This window comes from Danio rerio, chromosome 19 (assembly GCF_049306965.1).
Source record: "Danio rerio strain Tuebingen ecotype United States chromosome 19, GRCz12tu, whole genome shotgun sequence".
In the NCBI taxonomy this organism is placed as follows: Eukaryota; Metazoa; Chordata; class Actinopteri; order Cypriniformes; family Danionidae; genus Danio; species Danio rerio.
This window is the reverse complement of record NC_133194.1, coordinates 21,499,309-21,518,457: the sequence shown is the minus strand read 5'-3', so window position 1 is coordinate 21,518,457 and position 19,149 is coordinate 21,499,309. Positions and strand designations below refer to the sequence as shown.

The 19,149-nt window shown below is 37.4% G+C and overlaps 1 protein-coding gene across 3 annotated transcripts in view; it reads right to left on the bottom strand.

The window, feature by feature from the left end:
* Positions 1-18,858, bottom strand: part of ptpn23b (protein tyrosine phosphatase, non-receptor type 23, b) — a 47,684-nt gene extending 28,826 nt beyond the window's left edge. The window contains exons 1-16 of one of the 3 annotated variants that reach the window (XR_012394632.1): positions 18,599-18,852; positions 16,187-16,261; positions 15,923-16,050; positions 15,758-15,834; positions 15,598-15,647; positions 14,147-14,278; positions 13,941-14,021; positions 13,731-13,856; positions 13,590-13,637; positions 13,380-13,436; positions 12,935-12,993; positions 12,007-12,086; positions 11,798-11,912; positions 11,617-11,682; positions 11,110-11,249; positions 10,283-10,852 (exon numbers count right to left, since the gene is read on the bottom strand). Coding sequence is in view for 2 of the 3 variants with exons in the window: in NM_001044928.1 (NP_001038393.1) it covers positions 10,547-10,852; positions 11,110-11,249; positions 11,617-11,682; positions 11,798-11,912; positions 12,007-12,086; positions 12,935-12,993; positions 13,380-13,436; positions 13,548-13,637; positions 13,731-13,856; positions 13,941-14,021; positions 14,147-14,278; positions 15,598-15,647; positions 15,758-15,834; positions 15,923-16,050; positions 16,187-16,261; positions 18,599-18,682 (1,666 nt within the window). In the remaining variant the exon portion in view is untranslated. Of the gene's footprint in view, positions 1-10,282; positions 10,853-11,109; positions 11,250-11,616; positions 11,683-11,797; positions 11,913-12,006; positions 12,087-12,934; positions 12,994-13,379; positions 13,437-13,547; positions 13,638-13,730; positions 13,857-13,940; positions 14,022-14,146; positions 14,279-15,597; positions 15,648-15,757; positions 15,835-15,922; positions 16,051-16,186; positions 16,262-18,598 lie in introns of all 3 variants that reach the window. The other 2 variants (NM_001044928.1, XM_005159517.5) reach the window with 2 other exon arrangements.
* Between the last annotated feature and the right edge of the window lie 291 nt (positions 18,859-19,149).

Here is a 19,149-nt window from a genome sequence, read left to right as displayed (position 1 = left end):
GACCACTGAATTTTAGATACATGAGAATAAATTTTTCAAAATGTAAATTGTTTTTTAAGAGCATTTTTGTTGAATACAAAGTGTGAATATATTGCTATATTTTGCTTGTTTTTCCTCATTATTTAAACTTTTTTGCAAGGAAATAATTAGTTTGGTGCAGCCAGAGAGAAAATTGGAATATCCTTAGTGTTGAGCCCTAAAAAGTAAACTAAAATAAAACTAATTGCAATGTAATACTAAGAAACCCCAACACATTTGCTCATCCTCATTGTGCAAGGTCACAACACACAATAAAGTAAAACTAGATATTAAAGTTTGAGGACAAACTTTATGGTGGCTTGAAAAGCCGAATCTGAAAGTTTGAAGTGGTTGAATTAGCATGTTACTAGCATGATTCTAGCATGAATTAGCATGCTACTAGGATAATTCTAGCATGAATTAGCATGTTAGTAGCATGATTCTTACATGAATTAGCATGTTGTTAGCATGATTCTAGCATGAATTAGCATGTTACTAGCATGATTCTAGCATGAATTAGCATGTTGTTAGCATAAATCTAGCATAAATTAGCATGTTACTAGCATGATTCTAGCATGAATTAGCATGTTGTTAGCATGATTCTAGCATGAATTAGCATTTTACTAGGTGGTTGCTAGGGTGTTTTAAGTGGTTGCTAGGTGGTTGCTAAGGTGGTGCAAGGCAGTTGCTAAGGTGGTCTGACTAGTTGCTAGGTGGTTGCTAGGGTGTTGCTAGACGGTTGCTAGGGTGTTTTGAGTGGTTGCTAAGTGGTTGCTAAGGTGGTGCTAGGCAGTTGCTAAGGTGTTCTGACTAGTTGCTAAGTGGTTACTAAGGTGTTGCAAGGTGGTCGCTAGGGTATTCTGAGTGGTTGCTAGGTGGTTGCTAAGGTGTTGCTAGGCGGTTGCTAGGGTGTTCTGAGTGGTTGCTAAGGTGTTGCTAGATGGTTGCTAAGGTGTCCTAAGTGGTTGCTAGGTGGTTGCTAGGGTATTCTGAGTGGTTGCTAAGGCGTTGCTAGGTGGTTGCTAGGGTGTCCTGAGTGGTTGCTAGGTGGTTGCTAAGGTGTTGCTAGGTGGTTGCTAGGGTGTCCTGAGTGGTTGCTAAGGTGTTGCTAGGCGGTTGCTAGGGTGTTCTGAGTGGTTGCTAGGTGGTTGCTAAGGTGTTGCTAGGTGGTTGCTAAGGTGTCCTGAGTGGTTGCTAGGTGGTTGCTAAGGTGTTGCTAGGTGGTTGCTAAGGTGTTGCTAGGCGGTTGCTAGGGTGTCCTAAGTGGTTGCTAGGTGGTTGCTAAGGTGTTGCTAGGCGGTTGCTAGGGTGTCCTAAGTGGTTGCTAGGTAGTTGCTAAGGTGTTGCTAGGCGGTTGCTAGGGTGTTCTGAGTGGTTGCTAGGTGGTTGCTAAGGTGTTGCTAGGTGGTTGCTAAGGTGTCCTAAGTGGTTGCTAGATGGTTGCTAGGGTGTTCTGAGTGGTTACTAAGGCGTTGCTAGGTGGTTGCTAGGGTGTCTTGAGTGGTTGCTAGGTGGTTGCTAAGGTGTTGCTAGGTGGTTGCTAGGGTGTCCTGAGTGGTTGCTAGGTGGTTGCTAAGGCGTTGCTAGGCAGTTGCTAGGGTGTTCTGAGTGGTTGCTAGGTGGTTGCTAAGGTGTTGCTAGGCGGTTGCTAAGGTGTCCCAAGTGGTTGCTAGGTGGTTGCTAAGGTGTTGCTAGGTGGTTGCTAAGGTATTCTGAGTGGTTGCTAAGGCGTTGCTAGGCGGTTGCTAGGGTGTCCTGAGTGGTCGCTAGGCCCTTACTAAGGCATTACTAGGCCGTTGCTAGGTGGTTGCTAGGCGGTTGCTAGGGTAATTTGGGTGGTTGCTAGGCAGTTGCTAGGGTACCCTGGTTGGTTACTAGGCAAGCCTCACATACATGATTGATAAAACATTTATACTTAGTAAGCATTTCTAGCAAGTTACAGTACTGGGCTAGTCAATATTAGCATGTAGCTAGTCACTGCTAGCATGTGTAGCATATAGGAAGTTCCGTTTGCTAGCATGAGTCAAACGAGCCAATCTCCAAGTCTCTACGATGTTCTGATGCTGAGATATAGCTGTTGATGAATGGTTGCTAGGGTACTCTGTTTTGTTGCTATGGGCGAGGTTACAGAGTGAACTTGAATGTGGTTGGTTGTCTTAGTCGAATGAACCAACCCCCATGTCTCTATGACACTGCTATGCAAAGATATGCATCTTGGCCTATTTTAATGGAAGTCTATGGAATCAATTTGGGGGCGGGGCTTGTGAGCTTCATTATCATATTGAGATGCTCATTGGTTGTCTGAGTCAGATGAGCCATCCCCCAAGTCAATAGGACACTGCTATGCAAAGATATGCATGTAGGCCAGTTATTAACATGAGTCTAGTTTGAATTAGCATGTTACTAGCATGATTCTAGTACAAATTAGCATGTCATTAGCATGTTTCCAGTATGAGTTAGCATGTCATTAGCATGATTAGCATATGAGTAGCATGTTGCTAGCATGATTGGCATGTCATTAGCATGTTAGAATTATAAGCATTTTATAGCACAGCTAATTACATTCTATAGGACAGTTGCTAGGGTGCAGTATGTGGTAGTTAGGGGTGTGGCTAGAAAGTTAAAAGGCCATCAGTGATTGGCTGCTGGCTAGACTGAGTTAAATGAGCTCAGCCATTAGTCTGTGTGACAGTCTGATGCAGAGTTATGAGCTCACAAAGTTTGATCCCATGTTAAGTCAATGAGAGTCTTTCGAATGGAAGTCTACGGGACAGTTGCTAGGGTGCCATAAGTGGTTGCTAGGGAGTGGCTAGTAAGTCTAAAGGTCATCAGTGATTGGCTGCTGACTAGACTGAGTTGAATGGGGCCTGACTCTAGTCTGTAGGACAGTCTGATGCAGAGTTATGAGCTCACAAAGGTTGACCCAATGTTAAGTCAATGGCAGTCTTTTACAATGGAAGTCTATGGGACAGTTGCTAGGGTGCCAAAAGTGGTTGCTAGGGAGTGGCTAGTAAGTTTAAAGGTCATCAGTTATTGGCTGCTGGCTAGACTGAGTTAAATGAGCCCAGTTAGAAGTCTGTAGGACAGTCTGATGCAGAGTTATAAGGTCACAAAGTTTGACCCAATGTTAAGTCAATGGGAATTTTGGGAATTTTCCGGGTCGTTTTTCGGAAAACCGAAAGTCGGATCAGTCGGAAAAGATATAGCAACCCGAGTCAGACCAGTTTGAAGGTTTGACGAAAGTTTGAAGTATGAAGCTTGAAAAGTTTAGGAGGAGATACACTTTAAAATTAGTCTCAGAAGAATAAGAAGAAGAAGAAGAAGAAGAAGAAGAATAACTAGATATTAAAGTTTGAGGACAAACTTTATGGTGGCTTGAAAAGCCGAATCTGAAAGTTTGAAGTGGTTTTAAAGTGTAAATAGAATGTTAGTATGATTTTAGCTTGAATTAACATATTACTAACATGAATTAGCATGTTAGTAGCATGATTCTTACATGAATTAGCATGTTGTTAGCATGATTCTAGCATGAATTAGCATGTTACTAGCATGATTCTAGCTTGAATTAGCATGTTGTTAGCATGATTCTAGCATGAATTAGCATTTTACTAGGCGGTTGCTAGGGTGTTTTAAGTGGTTGCTAGGTGGTTGCTAAGGTGGTGCAAGGCAGTTGCTAAGGTGGTCTGACTAGTTGCTAGGTGGTTGCTAAGGTGTTGCTAAACGGTTGCTAGGGTGTTTTGAGTGGTTGCTAGGTGGTTGCTAAGGTGGTGCTTGGCAGTTGCTAAGGTGTTCTGACTAGTTGCTAAGTGGTTACTAAGGTGTTGCAAGGTGGTCGCTAGGGTATTCTGAGTGGTTGCTAGGTGGTTGCTAAGGTGTTGCTAGGCGGTTGCTAGGGTATTCTAAGTGGTTGCTAAGGTGTTGCTAGGTGGTTGCCAAGGTGTCCTAAGTGGTTGCTAGGTGGCTGCTAGGGTATTCTGAGTGGTTGCTAAGGCGTTACTAGGTGGTTGCTAGGGTGTCCTGAGTGGTTGCTTGGTGGTTGCTAAGGTGTTGCTAGGTGGTTGCTAGGGTGTCCTGAGTGGTTGCTGGATGGTTGCTAAGGTGTTGCTAGGCGGTTGCTAGGGTGTTCTGAGTGGTTGCTAGGTGGTTGCTAAGGTGTTGCTAGGTGGTTGCTAAGGTGTCCTAAGTGGTTGCTAGGTGGTTGCTAAGGTGTTGCTAGGTGGTTGCTAAGGTGTCCTAAGTGGTTGCTAGGTGGTTGCTTAGGTGTTGCTAGGCGTTGCTAGGGTGTTCTGAGTGGTTGCTAGGTGGTTGCTAAGGTGTTGCTAGGGGGTTGCTAAGTTGTCCTAAGTGGTTGCTAGGTGGTTGCTAAGGTGTTGCTAGGCGGTTGCTAGGGTGTCCTAAGTGGTTGCTAGGTGGTTGCTAAGGTGTTGCTAGGCGGTTGCTAGGGTGTTCTGAGTGGTTGCGAGGTGGTTGCTAAGGTGTTGCTAGGTGGTTGCTAAGGTGTCCTAAGTGGTTGCTAGATGGTTGCTAGGGTATTCTGAGTGGTTGCTAAGGCGTTGCTAGGTGGTTGCTAGGGTGCCCTGAGTGGTTGCTAGGTGGTTGCTAAGGTGTTGCTAGGTGGTTGCTAAGGCGTTGCTAGGCAGTTGCTAGGGTGTTCTGAGTGGTTGCTAGGTGGTTGCTAAGGTGTTGCTAGGCGGTTGCTAAGGTGTCCCAAGTGGTTGCTAGGTGGTTGCTAAGGTGTTGCTAAGTGGTTGCTAAGGTATTCTGAATAGTTGCTAAGGCGTTGCTAGGCGGTTGCTAGGGTGTCCTGAGTGGTCGCTAGGCCCTTACTAAGGCATTACTAGGCCATTGCTAGGTGGTTGCTAGGCGGTTGCTAGGGTAATTTGGGTGGTTGCTAGGCAGTTGCTAGGGTACCCTGGTTGGTTACTAGGCAAGCCTCACATACATGCTTGATAAAACATTTATACTTAGTAAGCATTTCTAGCAAGTTACAGTACTTGGCTAGTCAATATTAGCATGTAGCTAGTCACTGCTAGCATGTGTAGCATATAGGAAGTTCCGTTTGCTAGCATGAGTCAAACGAGCCAATCTCCAAGTCTCTACGATGTTCTGATGCTGAGATATAGCTGTTGATGAATGGTTGCTAGGGTATTCTGTTTTGTTGCTATGGGCGAGGTTACAGAGTGAACTTGAATGTGGTTGGTTGTCTTAGTCAAAGAACCAACCCCCATGTCTCTATGACACTGCTTTGCAAAGATATGTATCTTGGCCTATTTTAATGGAAGTCTACGGGACAGTTGCTAGGGTGCAGTATGTGGTAGTTAGGGGTGTGGCTAGAAAGTTAAAAGCTCATCAGTTATTGGCAGTTTGGTAGTCTGAGTTAAATGAGCTCAGCCATTAGTCTGTATGACAGTCTGATGCAGAGTTATGAGCTCAAAAAGTTTGATCCAATGTTAAGTCAATGAGAGTCTTTTGTAATGGAAGTCTACGGGACAGTTGCTAGGGTGCAGTATGTGGTAGTTAGGGGTGTGGCTAGAAAGTTAAAAGCTAATCATTTATTGGCAGTTTGGTAGTCTGAGTTAAATGAGCTCAGCCATTAGTCTGTATGACAGTCTGATACAGAGTTATGAGCTCACAAAGTTTGATCCCATGTTAAGTCAATGAGAGTCTTTTACAATGGAAGTCTACGGGACAGTTGCTAGGGTGCCATAAGTGGTTGCTAGGGAGTGGCTAGTAAGTCTAAAGGTCATCAGTGATTGGCTACTGAGTTGAATGAGGCCTGACTCTAGTCTGTAGGACAGACTGATGCAGAGTTATGAGCTCACAAAGGTTGACTCAATGTTAAGTCAATGGCAGTCTTTTACAATGGAAGTCTATGGGACAGTTGCTAGGGTGCCAAAAGTGGTTGCTAGGGAGTGGCTAGTAAGTTAAAAGGTCATCAGTTATTGGCTGCTGGCTAGACTGAGTTAAATGAGCCCAGTTAGAAGTCTGTAGGACAGTCTGATTCAGAGTTATGAGGTCACAAAGTTTGACCCAATGTTAAGTCAATGGGAATTTTGGGAATTTTCCGGGTCGTTTTTCGGAAAACCGAAAGTCGGATCAGTCGGAAAGGATATAGCAACCCGAGTCAGACCAGTTTGAAGGTTTGACGAAAGTTTGAAGTATGAAGCTTGAAAAGTTTAGGAGGAGATACAATTTAAAATTAGTCTCAGAAGAATAAGAAGAAGAAGAAGAATAACTAGATTCTTAAAGTTTGAGAACAAACTTTGAGGCTGGCTTGTGAAAGCCTGACGGTAATAGTTTATTTAGTTTAAACAGTTTTTAAAACTATGAAAAGATAGATAGATAGATAGATAGATAGATAGATAGATAGATAGATAGATAGAAAGATAGATAGATAGATAGATAGATAGATAGATAGATAGATAGATTAGCATGTTATTAGCATGATTCTAGCATGAATTAACATGTTACTACCATGATTTTAGCATGAATTAGCATGTTGTTAGCATGATTTTAGCATGAATTAGCATGTTACTAGCATGATTATAGCATGAGTTAGCATGTTGTTAGCATGATTCTAGCATGATTCAGCATGTTGTTAGCACGATTCTAGCATGAATTAGCATGTTACTAGCATGATTCTAGCATGAATTAGCATGTTGTTAGCATGATTCTAGCATGAATTAGCATGTTTCTAGCATGAATTAGCATGTTGTTAGCATGATTCTAGCATGAATTAGCATGTTACTAGCACGATACTAGCATGAATTAGCATGTTACTAGCATGATTCTAGCATGAATTAGCATGTTGTTAGCACGATTCTAGCATGAATTAGCATGTTACTAGCACGATTCTAGCATGAATTAGCATGTTGTTAGCACGATTCTAGCATGAATTAGCATGTTGTTAGCACGATTCTAGCATGAATTAGCATGTTGTTAGCACGATTCTAGCATGAATTAGCATGTTACTAGCATGATTCTAGCATGAATTAGCATGTTACTAGCAAGATTCTAGCATGATTTAGCATGTTACTAGCATGATTCTAGCATAAATTAGCATGTTGTTAGCATGATTCTAGCATGAATTAGCATGTTACTAGCATGTTTCTAGCATGAATTAGCATGTTGTTAGCACGATTCTAGCATAAATTAGCATGTTACTAGCACGATTCTAGCATGAATTAGCATGTTAATAGCACGATTCTAGCATGAATTAGCATGTTGTTAGCACGATTCTAGCATGAATTAGCATGTTGTTAGCATGATTCTAGCATGAATTAGCATGATTCTAGCATGAATTAGCATGTTGTTAGCATGATTCTAACATGAATTAGCATGTTACTAGCATGATTCTAGCATGAATTAGCATGTTGTTAGCATGATTCTAGCATGAATTAGCATGTTACTAGCATGTTTCTAGCATGAATTAGCATGTTGTTAGCACGATTCTAGCATAAATTAGCATGTTACTAGCATGATTCTAGCATGAATTAGCATGTTGTTAGCATGATTTTAGCATGAATTGGCATGTTACTAGCATGATTCTAGCATGAATTAGCATGTTGTTAGCATGATTCTAACATGAATTAGCATGTTACTAGCATGATTCTAGCATGAATTAGCATGTTGTTAGCATGATTCTAGCATGAATTAGCATGTTACTAGCATGTTTCTAGCATGAATTAGCATGTTGTTAGCACGATTCTAGCATAAATTAGCATGTTACTAGCATGATTATAGCATGAGTTAGCATGTTGTTAGCATGATTCTAGCATGATTCAGCATGTTGTTAGCACGATTCTAGCATGAATTAGCATGTTACTAGCATGAATTAGCATGTTGTTAGCATGATTCTAGCATGAATTAGCATGATTCTAGCATGAATTAGCATGTTGTTAGCATGATTCTAACATGAATTAGCATGTTACTAGCATGATTCTAGCATGAATTAGCATGTTGTTAGCATGATTCTAGCATGAATTAGCATGTTACTAGCATGTTTCTAGCATGAATTAGCATGTTGTTAGCACGATTCTAGCATAAATTAGCATGTTACTAGCATGATTATAGCATGAGTTAGCATGTTGTTAGCATGATTCTAGCATGATTCAGCATGTTGTTAGCACGATTCTAGCATGAATTAGCATGTTACTAGCATGATTCTAGCATGAATTAGCATGTTACTAGCATGATTCTAGCATGAATTAGCATGTTGTTAGCATGATTTTAGCATGAATTGGCATGTTACTAGCATGATTCTAGCATGAATTAGCATGTTGTTAGCATGATTCTAACATGAATTAGCATGTTACTAGCATGATTCTAGCATGAATTAGCATGTTGTTAGCATGATTCTAGCATAAATTAGCATGTGACTAGCATGATTCTAGCATAAATTAGCATGTTGTTAGCATGATTCTAGTATAAATTAGCATGTGACTAGCATGATTCTGGCATGAATTAGCATGTGACTAGCATGATTCTAGTGTGAATTAGCATGTAACTAGCATGTTTCTAGCATGAATTAGCAAATTGTTAGCATGATGGATAGATGGATGGATAGATGATAGATAGATAGATAGATAGATAGATAGATAGATAGATAGATAGATAGATAGACAGATAGATAGAGGTAGATAGATAGATAGATAGATAGATAGATAGATAGATAGATAGATAGATAGATAGATAGAGGTAGATAGATAGATAGATAGATAGATAGATAGATAGATAGATAGATAGATAGATAGATAGATATATAGATAGATAGATAGACAGATAGATAGAGGTAGATAGATAGATAGATAGATAGATAGATAGATAGATAGATAGATAGATAGATAGATAGATAGATAGATATATAGATAGATAGATAGACAGATAGATAGAGGTAGATAGATAGATAGATAGATAGATAGATAGATAGATAGATAGATAGATAGATAGATAGATAGATAGATAGATAGATAGATAGATAGATACTAACTAGCCTAAATAGATAGATAGATAGATAGATAGATAGATAGATAGACAGATAGACAGATAGACAGATAGACAGATAGATAGATAGATAGATAGATAGATATATAGATAGATAGATAGACAGATAGATAGAGGTAGATAGACAGATAGATAGATAGATAGATAGATAGATAGATAGATAGATAGATAGATAGATAGATAGATAGATAGATAGATACTAACTAGCCTAGATAGATAGATAGATAGATAGATAGATAGATAGACAGATAGACAGATAGACAGATAGGTAGATAGATAGATAGATAGATAGATAGATAGATAGATAGATAGATAGATAGATAGATAGATAGATAGATGGTGTAAGCATGAGTCAAACAAGCCAACCCCCGCTTCTCTACGATGTTTTGATGCTGAGATATAGCTAGTGTTATATCGTTACTAGGTTAGTCTGTTTTGTTGCTATGGAGTTGATTGACAGCTTAGACTGATAATGTATCAAAGCTTCTTGCCAGTATGAACAGTTAAAAACAACCCCCATGTCTCTATCACACTGCAGCATGACAATATCAGTCTGAACCTCTTTAATGGCAGTCTATGAGACAGTTGCTAGGGTGCAATATCTGGTTGTTAGGGCGTGGCTAGAAAGTTAAAAGGCCATCAGTGATTGGCTGCTGGCTAGACTGAGTTAAATGAGCTCAGCCATTAGTCTGTAGGACAGTCAGATGCAAAGTTATGAGCTCACAAAGTTTGATCCAATGTAAAGTCAATGAGAGTCTTTTGCAATGGAAGTCTATGGGACGGTTTCTAGGGTCCAAAAGTGGTTGCTAGGGCGTGGCCAGAAAGTTTAAAGATGATCAGTCATTGGCAGTTTGATAGTCTGAGTTAAATGAGCCCAGTTAGAAGTCTGTGTGACATTCTGATGCGGAGTTATGAGGTCACAAAGTTTGATCCAATGTTACGTCTATGGGATTTTTCCGACGGTCCCGGGACGTTTTTCGGGAAACCGAAAGTCGGATCAGTCGGAAAGGATATAGCAACTCGAGTCAGAATAGTTCGGAGGTCTGACCCGAGTTTGATGGTCATAGCTTGAAAGGTCTAGGTGGAGATAGAGTTTAATTTTTAGTCTCAGAAGAAGAATAATAATATAAATAATAATAATAATAATAATAAGTTTAATAGGATAACAGTAGTCTGGCTTGCTACACAAGCCAGCCTAATAATAAGTTTACGTGAGATAACAGTATGTTGGCTTTTCAAGCCACCATAATAATAAGTTTACGTGAGATAACAGTATGTTGGCTTTTCAAGCCACCATAATGAACAAGGAGGCATGTGGACATAACACATAATTCAAATTAAGTAATTTTAACATGCCAAAGTCAAATTTATGCATATAAAACATATTTTCCCAACAATACAATTGCAGCTAGGGAAAATGGTGAGTGGCTAGTAACGTTGGAAAACTACTAGCTACAGTGGCTGGTGATCAAAAAGTTAATGTCAAGCCCTGAGTGTACATATTTCAGGTAAGAAACACTGTTACCTTGACTAAGTTCCGGCTGTGGTAGGCTCTTTCGGAGTTCCTCAACAGATCCCTGTAATAGACGCAGGTTTGGGATGTGCTGGTTCATGGCTCTGTGGAGCTCAGTGTTGCTGTTGCTGGCTGTCTGATGAGCAGCCTCATATTTCTTCAAATCTTTTTGAATATCTTGAAAGACAGAAGGCTTTGCTGGCAATCCCTTCTGTCCCACCAGCTCTATCAAACCCTTTTCCCCAGCCTCATCTTCTTCCAGGGCACTACGGACCTCATCCAGAGATGAACCCACATCAGTGTAAACATTAGACAGTGCTGAAACACATACATTACTGAACGTCATTAAATACATCTTAATAAAATCAAATAACAATGAAAATTATGAATTCCATTTTAAAACTGAATTGTTTTTTTTTTTTATTTAAAACTATTAGACAACCATTCACAAACTACATGGGACATGAAACCTATGTTTTGATGTTGAAATGTTTGATAAAAATACTAACACTGCAATTTGTTTTCTAAATTTGTGTTTTAACTCATATTTTCAGTTTGTGTGTGTCCACTCTCACCTTGCATGGCTTGAACAAGATTCTTGACAGTGTCTGGTCTTACACTGAGAAATGCACATTTTTCCAACAGAGCATCAGGGAGAGACTTAAACATGTCTATCTTATACAAAGAGTCACTGCTTAAAGACTCCATGAATTTTCTACACAGGAAAAAAAGAAAATATTTCAACATATACTGTATATTCAAGGGTATTCACAAAAATCATCGTTTGTTCACCGGTCCTGTAAATCTGAATCCATTTTCTAGAGCAGGGGTCACCAATCTCGGTCCTGGAGGGCCGGTGTCCATGCAGGTTTTAGCTCCAACTTGCCTCAACAAACCTGCCTGGGTGTTTCAAGTATACCTTGTAAAACCTTAATTAGCTTGTTCAGGTGTTTTTGATTAGGGTTGGAGCTAATATCTGCAGGACACCGGCCCTCCAGGAACAAGTTTGGTGACCCCTGTTCTAGAGTAATCATGACAGAATATGCATTTTAGGTTAGTAATTGTTCGTAAGAATGACTTACTCAAGAATTTGGTTTTTGTCCTCTATTTTCGACACAATGTCCCTAAGTAACTTTGCCTTCTCCTCGCTTAGAGAGAGGGGAAAAGGAGGAGGAAAGAGATGATGAACACATATAGAAGCTTTTTACATTATGCATAGCACATAATACATCACTGAAGCATGTTCCCAATGCACTAGCTGACCTGTAAAGGGATGAGGCCTCATGAGTTGCCATGGGAACAAGCTTAGAAAAGAGGTCAGGACCAGTGACACTTTGATCAGTAAGGCTCACAGGCAGGGGTTTCACCAATGATGCACCTGCAGAGCAGATGCCAAAGGAGTAAGCGATAACAAAAAACCTATGATCGTTTTAAAACAGATTAACATAACATTAACATAACAGACATTATACCTTTTACTGCACCCAATGTGTCCAGACTAGGCACAGACTCATGGTAAATGAAGTCATTGTCCTTTTTAGCTGAGTTATATCTTGGACAGACAAAAAGTATTAAAGAATTCAGTAACAAACCTTCTTTTCTTATAGTTCAAACATTACATGTCATGAATGTTGAACGCTTTTTAAGGGGTTAGTTCACAAAGAACTGTTAATTATGTTATTAACTACTCAACTTCATGCCGTTCCCATCCCAAGACCTTCTTCTGAATACAAATGAAGATATTTTGGATGAAACCCCAGAGCTCCCTGATGCCCCATAGACTCCAAATGTTACCGACTTATTCAAAGTGCATAAAGGTACCAAAACATCATCAAAATGGTCTATGTGTCTTCAGTGTGTGAAAGATAAATAACTTGTAGTAGTTTCTTCTCAGTGCCAGTATAGGTGTGCTTTCACAAGCATTGTACACTGATGTACACCTCAAATGCCCTTGTGTTTGACCTCCTCTGTTTGAAACAAAGCACAGGTGCATCCGAGGTATCAGCAGTGACACACATAAAGAGCATAGCACTCTTCGGAACATGTGCTTTACACCGACACTGATGAGAAAAAAAACTGTTGAACAGTAGTTATTTTTGTTGTATGTGCATAAAAAAAGTATTCTCAAACCTTGATAATATTCCGACTGAACCTTTGAATGAATATGATCTGTTTTGATGATGTTTCTGCAGACTTTTATGCACTGTTGCCATCTATGTGGAGCTCTTGGATTTCATCCAAAATATATTTGTATTCCGTTGACAAATGAAGTCTCAGGGAATTGGAATGACATAAATGTGAGTAATTAATAACAATGTTCATTTTTGGGATTTTTTACAACTCAAATGTGATTTAAATATTAGACCCCACAAATGTAAATGCACAATTGAAGTGGCTTACTTTCCACCAATTACATCCATTGTGAATTTCAATGCTTCCTGTATAGTTTCTGGTTGGCCCTGTGAAGCACATGTAAATATGCTTAATATACACCACACCACCAGTTTCTTTGGTAGCAATTGGGAATATTGTGATTGAGACAAGGTGATTAATATTCAAAACCAATATTCAAGACCACATACAGTTGAAGTCAGAATTATTAGCCCCCGTTTATCTTTTTTGCCCAATTTCTGTTTAATGGAGAGAAGTTTTTTTTCAACACATTTCTAATCATAACATAACTGACTATATATATGTATGTATCTATATACTGTATTTACATGCATGCATTTGACTGGTTGAGATTAAATAAAACACTATACAAGCAAAGGCAATTTTATCATCAAGGTGTCTGTAAAAAGTTGAAATGGCTGGGCTGTGTGTGTGGATGATTAGGAACAGTTACCTTGCTCTGTTTAATTGCCTCATTAAGTTTGTCAAGAGAGAACTGAAAATATGCAACCTGCAGACAAACAACACTATCATCAGAGGGCTCACATTCCACAGAGCTGTTGGACGTTTTAAAATGTACACCTAATAATGTTTTCACTTCATAGTTGGCGAACCAAACTGCCAAGTCAAAAAGTGCACTAAACGCACACAAGCATACACTTACTGCTTCTCCGTATTTCTGCTGTTCCTCTGACTGCTTTCCCATGTGCAACTAATGGAAATAAAACAATACATTTATTAAAATAATGTGTCTTAGGAAATGTATAATGTATACAGCACTGCATGGTTAATGTTATGGTCTTACATGTGTGATGGCACTGAAGTAGCTGATCTTCATGTTAATGAGTTTCCTCCACTCTTTCTGAATCCTCCCTGGCACACATTCAGAATTCTCCAACACCCTGAGACAATCCTTATAATAGTCACACACCTGAAACGAGACTTGACATTAATATTGGAGTAGCAAGTGCTCAAGTTCATTTTTAGAGGCGAGTACATGAACGGAACCGCTTACCTGAGCACAAATCTTTGCTATTAAATGACTCTTCCGGTTGTCAAGAAGAGTTTTTTCCAAGAGACACTCTTGAGCTTGGGCCTTGTTTAAAAAAAATAAAAATAAAAAAGGGATGAGGGCTTAAAATAGTAGCCACCTGATTCAAGTGAACTCCACAAAGTAGCTGGAAACTGAAATGCAGCATTTGTTTGGTAGAGTTTGTTTACCAGCATGAGGCTGATGTTGATGGACAGTGCCTGGCTGCTCATGTCAGAGCTGTAGCTGTGACTGTAGTGGTCTCTAAGGTAAGCAAAAGCCCCAGCAGAACACTGGAAATGAGTACAGGACACTTTCATCCCCTTAACACACCAACAGACCAAAACAAAAACAAGAGGCATTCGGTTAGAGAAATATTTATATCTTAACACTTTATTCAAATATACTGATGCTATGCTGGTGTATATTTTCAAAGCATATTGTGTGGTTGTGCTTGAAACTTTGATATGTGCACTGTGATTCAGTCATTTCATCTGAGATAACACGAGGAAACATGGTAATTGAAGAATGCACATGATAATGCCTACAAGTTAGATGCAAGAAAGCATTGATAACTGATTAAATATTAATAATAATTATAATAATAATAATAATAATAATAAAATGCTGCAGATTGCAGTTGATGTATTTATATATTTGAAGTTGGTCAAAACCTTTCATCAAAATTGTACTACAACTATTGAACAACACCATTTTGAACAACATCCTTTTTTGGGACAATTTTGATCAACTTTTTTGATCTCCTTCAAATGTTAACTTCTATATACAGTTGATGTCAACATTATAAAACCTCCCGTGTTATTATTTGTTTTTCTTTTTAAAATATTTTCCAAATGATGTTTAAAAGAGCAAGGAATTTTTCACAGTATTTTCTCAATTTTTAAGGAAAAAATCTTATTTGTTTTATTTCATCTAAAATAAATGCAGTTAAGAATTTTATAAAACAATTTTAAGGTAAATAATATTAGCCCCCTTAAGCAATATTTTTTGTCGACGGTCTACGGAACAAACCACTGTTAAACATTTACTTGCCTAATTACTCTAGTTAAGCTTTAAAATTGCACTTTTAGCTGAATACTAGCATCCTGAAAGACATCCATTAAAATATTATGTACTATCATTATGACAAGGTTTTAAAAAATCATTTATTAGAAATTAGATTATAAACTATTATTTTTATAAATGTGTCAAAAAAATATTTTTTTCTGTTAAACAGAAACTTGAGGAAAAATTATTCAGGAGGACTAATAATTTTTCATTATATATATATATATATATATATATATATATATATATATATATATATATATATATATATATATATATATATATATATATATATATATGCAAACATATACTGGTCAGAATTATTGGCCACCATGTTTTTTTCTCTCTCCACAATTTCTGTTTAACTGAGAGATTTTTGACATTTCTAAACATAATAATTTTAATAACTAATTTCTAATACCTGATTTATGTTATCTTATGTTATATTTTCTGAGAAAAATGGTGACGTGTTTAATTTTTCATTATTTGACCTTCTGTACATTGAACATTTTACTTTATTTCAGTTACTGTTTGTTGTATTTTAAGTATAAGTTAGAATAAATCCCATGTTCACCTCTTCAGATAGGCGGTTATCCACAGCTCCCAGCAGCGAGTGCAAAGCACCTAAAACAGATTAGAGATTAGAGCAAATTTAATTGCAGTTTGTTATGCAAAACAGAGACAAAGTTTTGATTAGATTTTTTATGCTGATGCTTTGATTGTATTTATATTACCCAGGTTATAAAGGACACAAGCATGCTCATAGTTAATATCCTCATGTGTGATATTCCTCCCTGTGAAGATATCTGTCCTGAAAGAAGATGAAATGCAGAAAATATAAAAAAAAAAAAAAAAAAACTTAAATGATGCACATTGACTGTAACAAGTATGATCTTTACCATGTCACAGGCAGAGCAGCCTCCTGCCCAGTTGCCATGGGAACACGACTCTGCAGAAAGTGCAGCTGACCACAGTACTTTCTAAGAGTGTTGCAGCCCTCAAAATCCCTTGGGATGTTTACTACACTCTGAGAATGAGAGAGATTTCAAAGCAGTTATTATCATCATCATCTTCATCATCATCAACCTTTATCTATTACTCATTAACTGCAGCCATATGCAAGTGTGTAACTATATTTCCTATAATTCCACTGATATACCCACTTGTCTAAGCTGCTCCAGTCTTTTCAGTGCCTCGCTGTAGTTCTCCGGGTTCTCACCATAGTTTATTTCAATGTACTAGGACATACGAGGAAGAAAAGACACTGTCATATTTTTCTGAAACCAGTATTTCTGACATACAGTCAAATAATGGCAAAGTCAAGCAAGATGCTAGTAGTACTAACAGTATTTTATATCATTTTATTTCAAGTAATTTAACAATAAATAATTTATTGTTATAATAGCTTCATTGTCTATTGAACTGAATAGATGGTACTGTGGATACATTAGGTAAAAGAAGTACTGAAAACACATGATAAGTTTTCCTGGTAAATACATTTCTAAAGGAGCTGTTCACATGAAATTGTACCAGATTTAGGTAAAAATCCAAACAAACCAAACATACATTTAAAACAAATTAAAAATATCAAGGAAAAAAGTGACAATTCAACAATTGGATGACCCAATGAGAAAATTAATGAACAACTGAAACATATTTAATACTTTGTATAAAATCCTTTTTTTGTTAATGACAGCTTTAAGGCACTGATTGTATGGAAAATGGAGTCACATACATTGATCATACAGTATATGACCTTTTCCCCCATATTACTTCAATATAGTTTTCAAAGGTTGGGTCATTCTAGCAGCTTTTTCTGAAACCAATCTGGAGTTTCCTTGGCTGTATTTGGGATTTTTCATCATCTAGCTGATATGCCTTCCTGCTAATGTAGGTATTTAGTAGGCATGGGCCGGTGTGAGATTCTGACGGTATAACCTTGGATAAAAATATCACGACATTGTGATTACTGCTTTAAAATATGTTCTTTTTAAATTTCTGCTTTTTAACTTTCAAATTGCAACAACTTTTGTTAAGTGAACAGTATATTTCTATATAAAGAAACATTTTAAATATTTTGGAACCGTAAACATGTCTAAATAATTTAAACAAATTATTGATCTCCGCTATATTCATTAGTTTGAAACAGACAGATTTCTTTACAACTTTAAAAAAAGACATATTTGAATTTCTTTCTTGTCTTTGGATATAAAGTAAGCCACTGCACTGTTCAGATATATAGTTGGCCTATACGATGTTCTGACTTTTTCAGAATCATGGGTTAACCAGTAGCTTATGATGTGGATAGTCCTTTAAGGTCTTTTCTTAAAAAAAAAAAAAAAAAAAACTAATTAAAATATTAGTAAAAACATGTAAAAATAAAAAAAAACAATAAATAAATAAATCTATGTATATATATATATATATATATATATATATATATATATATATATATATATATATATATATATATATATATATATGAAATTACATATATCCAAGGAACAGTATAACAGAAAGATTTTGAGGTTTTAAATCTTGACGTTTCTAAAGCACAATAAACCTTGAAACCATTTATCATGACATGCCTAGTATTGGGACTGAAGCAACTAATTAATTAATTAATTTTCACTGACGAGAGGCAGGGTTGCTTTTTTAGCTACTGAGAAATTGCAGCTGCTGTCTGCGCTTTCTATGTCTTTTTACACCTCCCTTTCTTCATGTGTTTCACTGCTTTTTTCTGGTGTCACTGCACTTGTTTAGAAATAACTTAATTTTCTATACTAATTATTAGTTTATTTTCTTGTATGTATCAATTATTTTACTTGTTAATGACATCTGGTGAAAACTGCAAGTCAACAGCAGCTTTATATTTTCTGAGAAAAATGGTGACGTGTTTAATTTTTCATTATTTGACCTTCTGTACATAATAACATTTTGAAACAATGCACTGAAAACAAACATTTTATAACAATCTAAACTTTAACAACAATCAAATGGTTAAATGTTGATTTTAATATATGTTAAATGCGTGGGTCCATGAACACGTCTTTAAAAGTTTGTAGTGTGGTGTCAATGCAAATGTGAAGAAGATCATTTGGTTTTCAAATGGCCATGTTACATGCTATATGCTTGCTGGTTTAATGACGACAATGTCCATTTACACTTTATGACTGCTGCTAAATAGATTTAAAAGTAATTCTGCACTTGAAAGAAAAATACAGCTCCTTGCCAAAAAGAAAAAACGGTATAAAGAACTGCGCAATAACTGTTTTGCAATACTTGCACTGAAAAAGACTCCTATATGTTTCAAAAAGCCAGGTTATCTTTAATTACTTAGTGCTTTTTAAAATGTAAATTGTGCTAAGGAAGCTTGGCATACATGAAGAAAATGGAATAAAAAGCGACAACAATCTTTCATAATAAAGTTCTAACTGGTGATCAATTAAAAGTGTCACCTTACATCATATTAATCTTTCGCAAAAACACTTTTAGACATACTTCTGTCAGTCAGAAACAGTAACAATCATAAAAAGCTGATCACTGTTGTACGACAGCCTGAAAAATGGGCTCACCTGTCTGACAGTGGGACTAAACTCAAAGTCCCCCGCTTCCTTAAGCTCCAGCCATATCATTGGCATCCTGGGAACGGCCTCCATTATACCTCTGCGAAAGTACTCTTCCAACTAGAGAGCGCTTTTCAGCTGTTTCGTATAACTACTTTTTTAATCTCAAAAGACGAAGCTAATTATGCTTCGATCTGATCAAAAAACTTGTCGCCCGGATCCGCCTGACGCTCCCACCTTTGACTCTTCTTCAAAACAAATACGTCACCGGAAGTACGTCAACAAACGTTTACAACTTAAATGAGCTATTTACGTTATTATAAAAATATTAGAAATGTGTTTCTGTCAAAGAAAATAATTACTCAGAGGGAAGCATTTCTTTGGAATTCTCTAATAGATAAAATTAATTGGAAAAAAGCTAGCTCTTCCCTTACAAATTCCAAACAAAGGTAGTGTTACGCAATATCTACCCCACTAACGAGATTGTTTCTAAATTTGGTAATCCTAATTCAAATTGTGTCTTCTGTCACTCAAGTATCGAATCGATTGATCTTTTTATG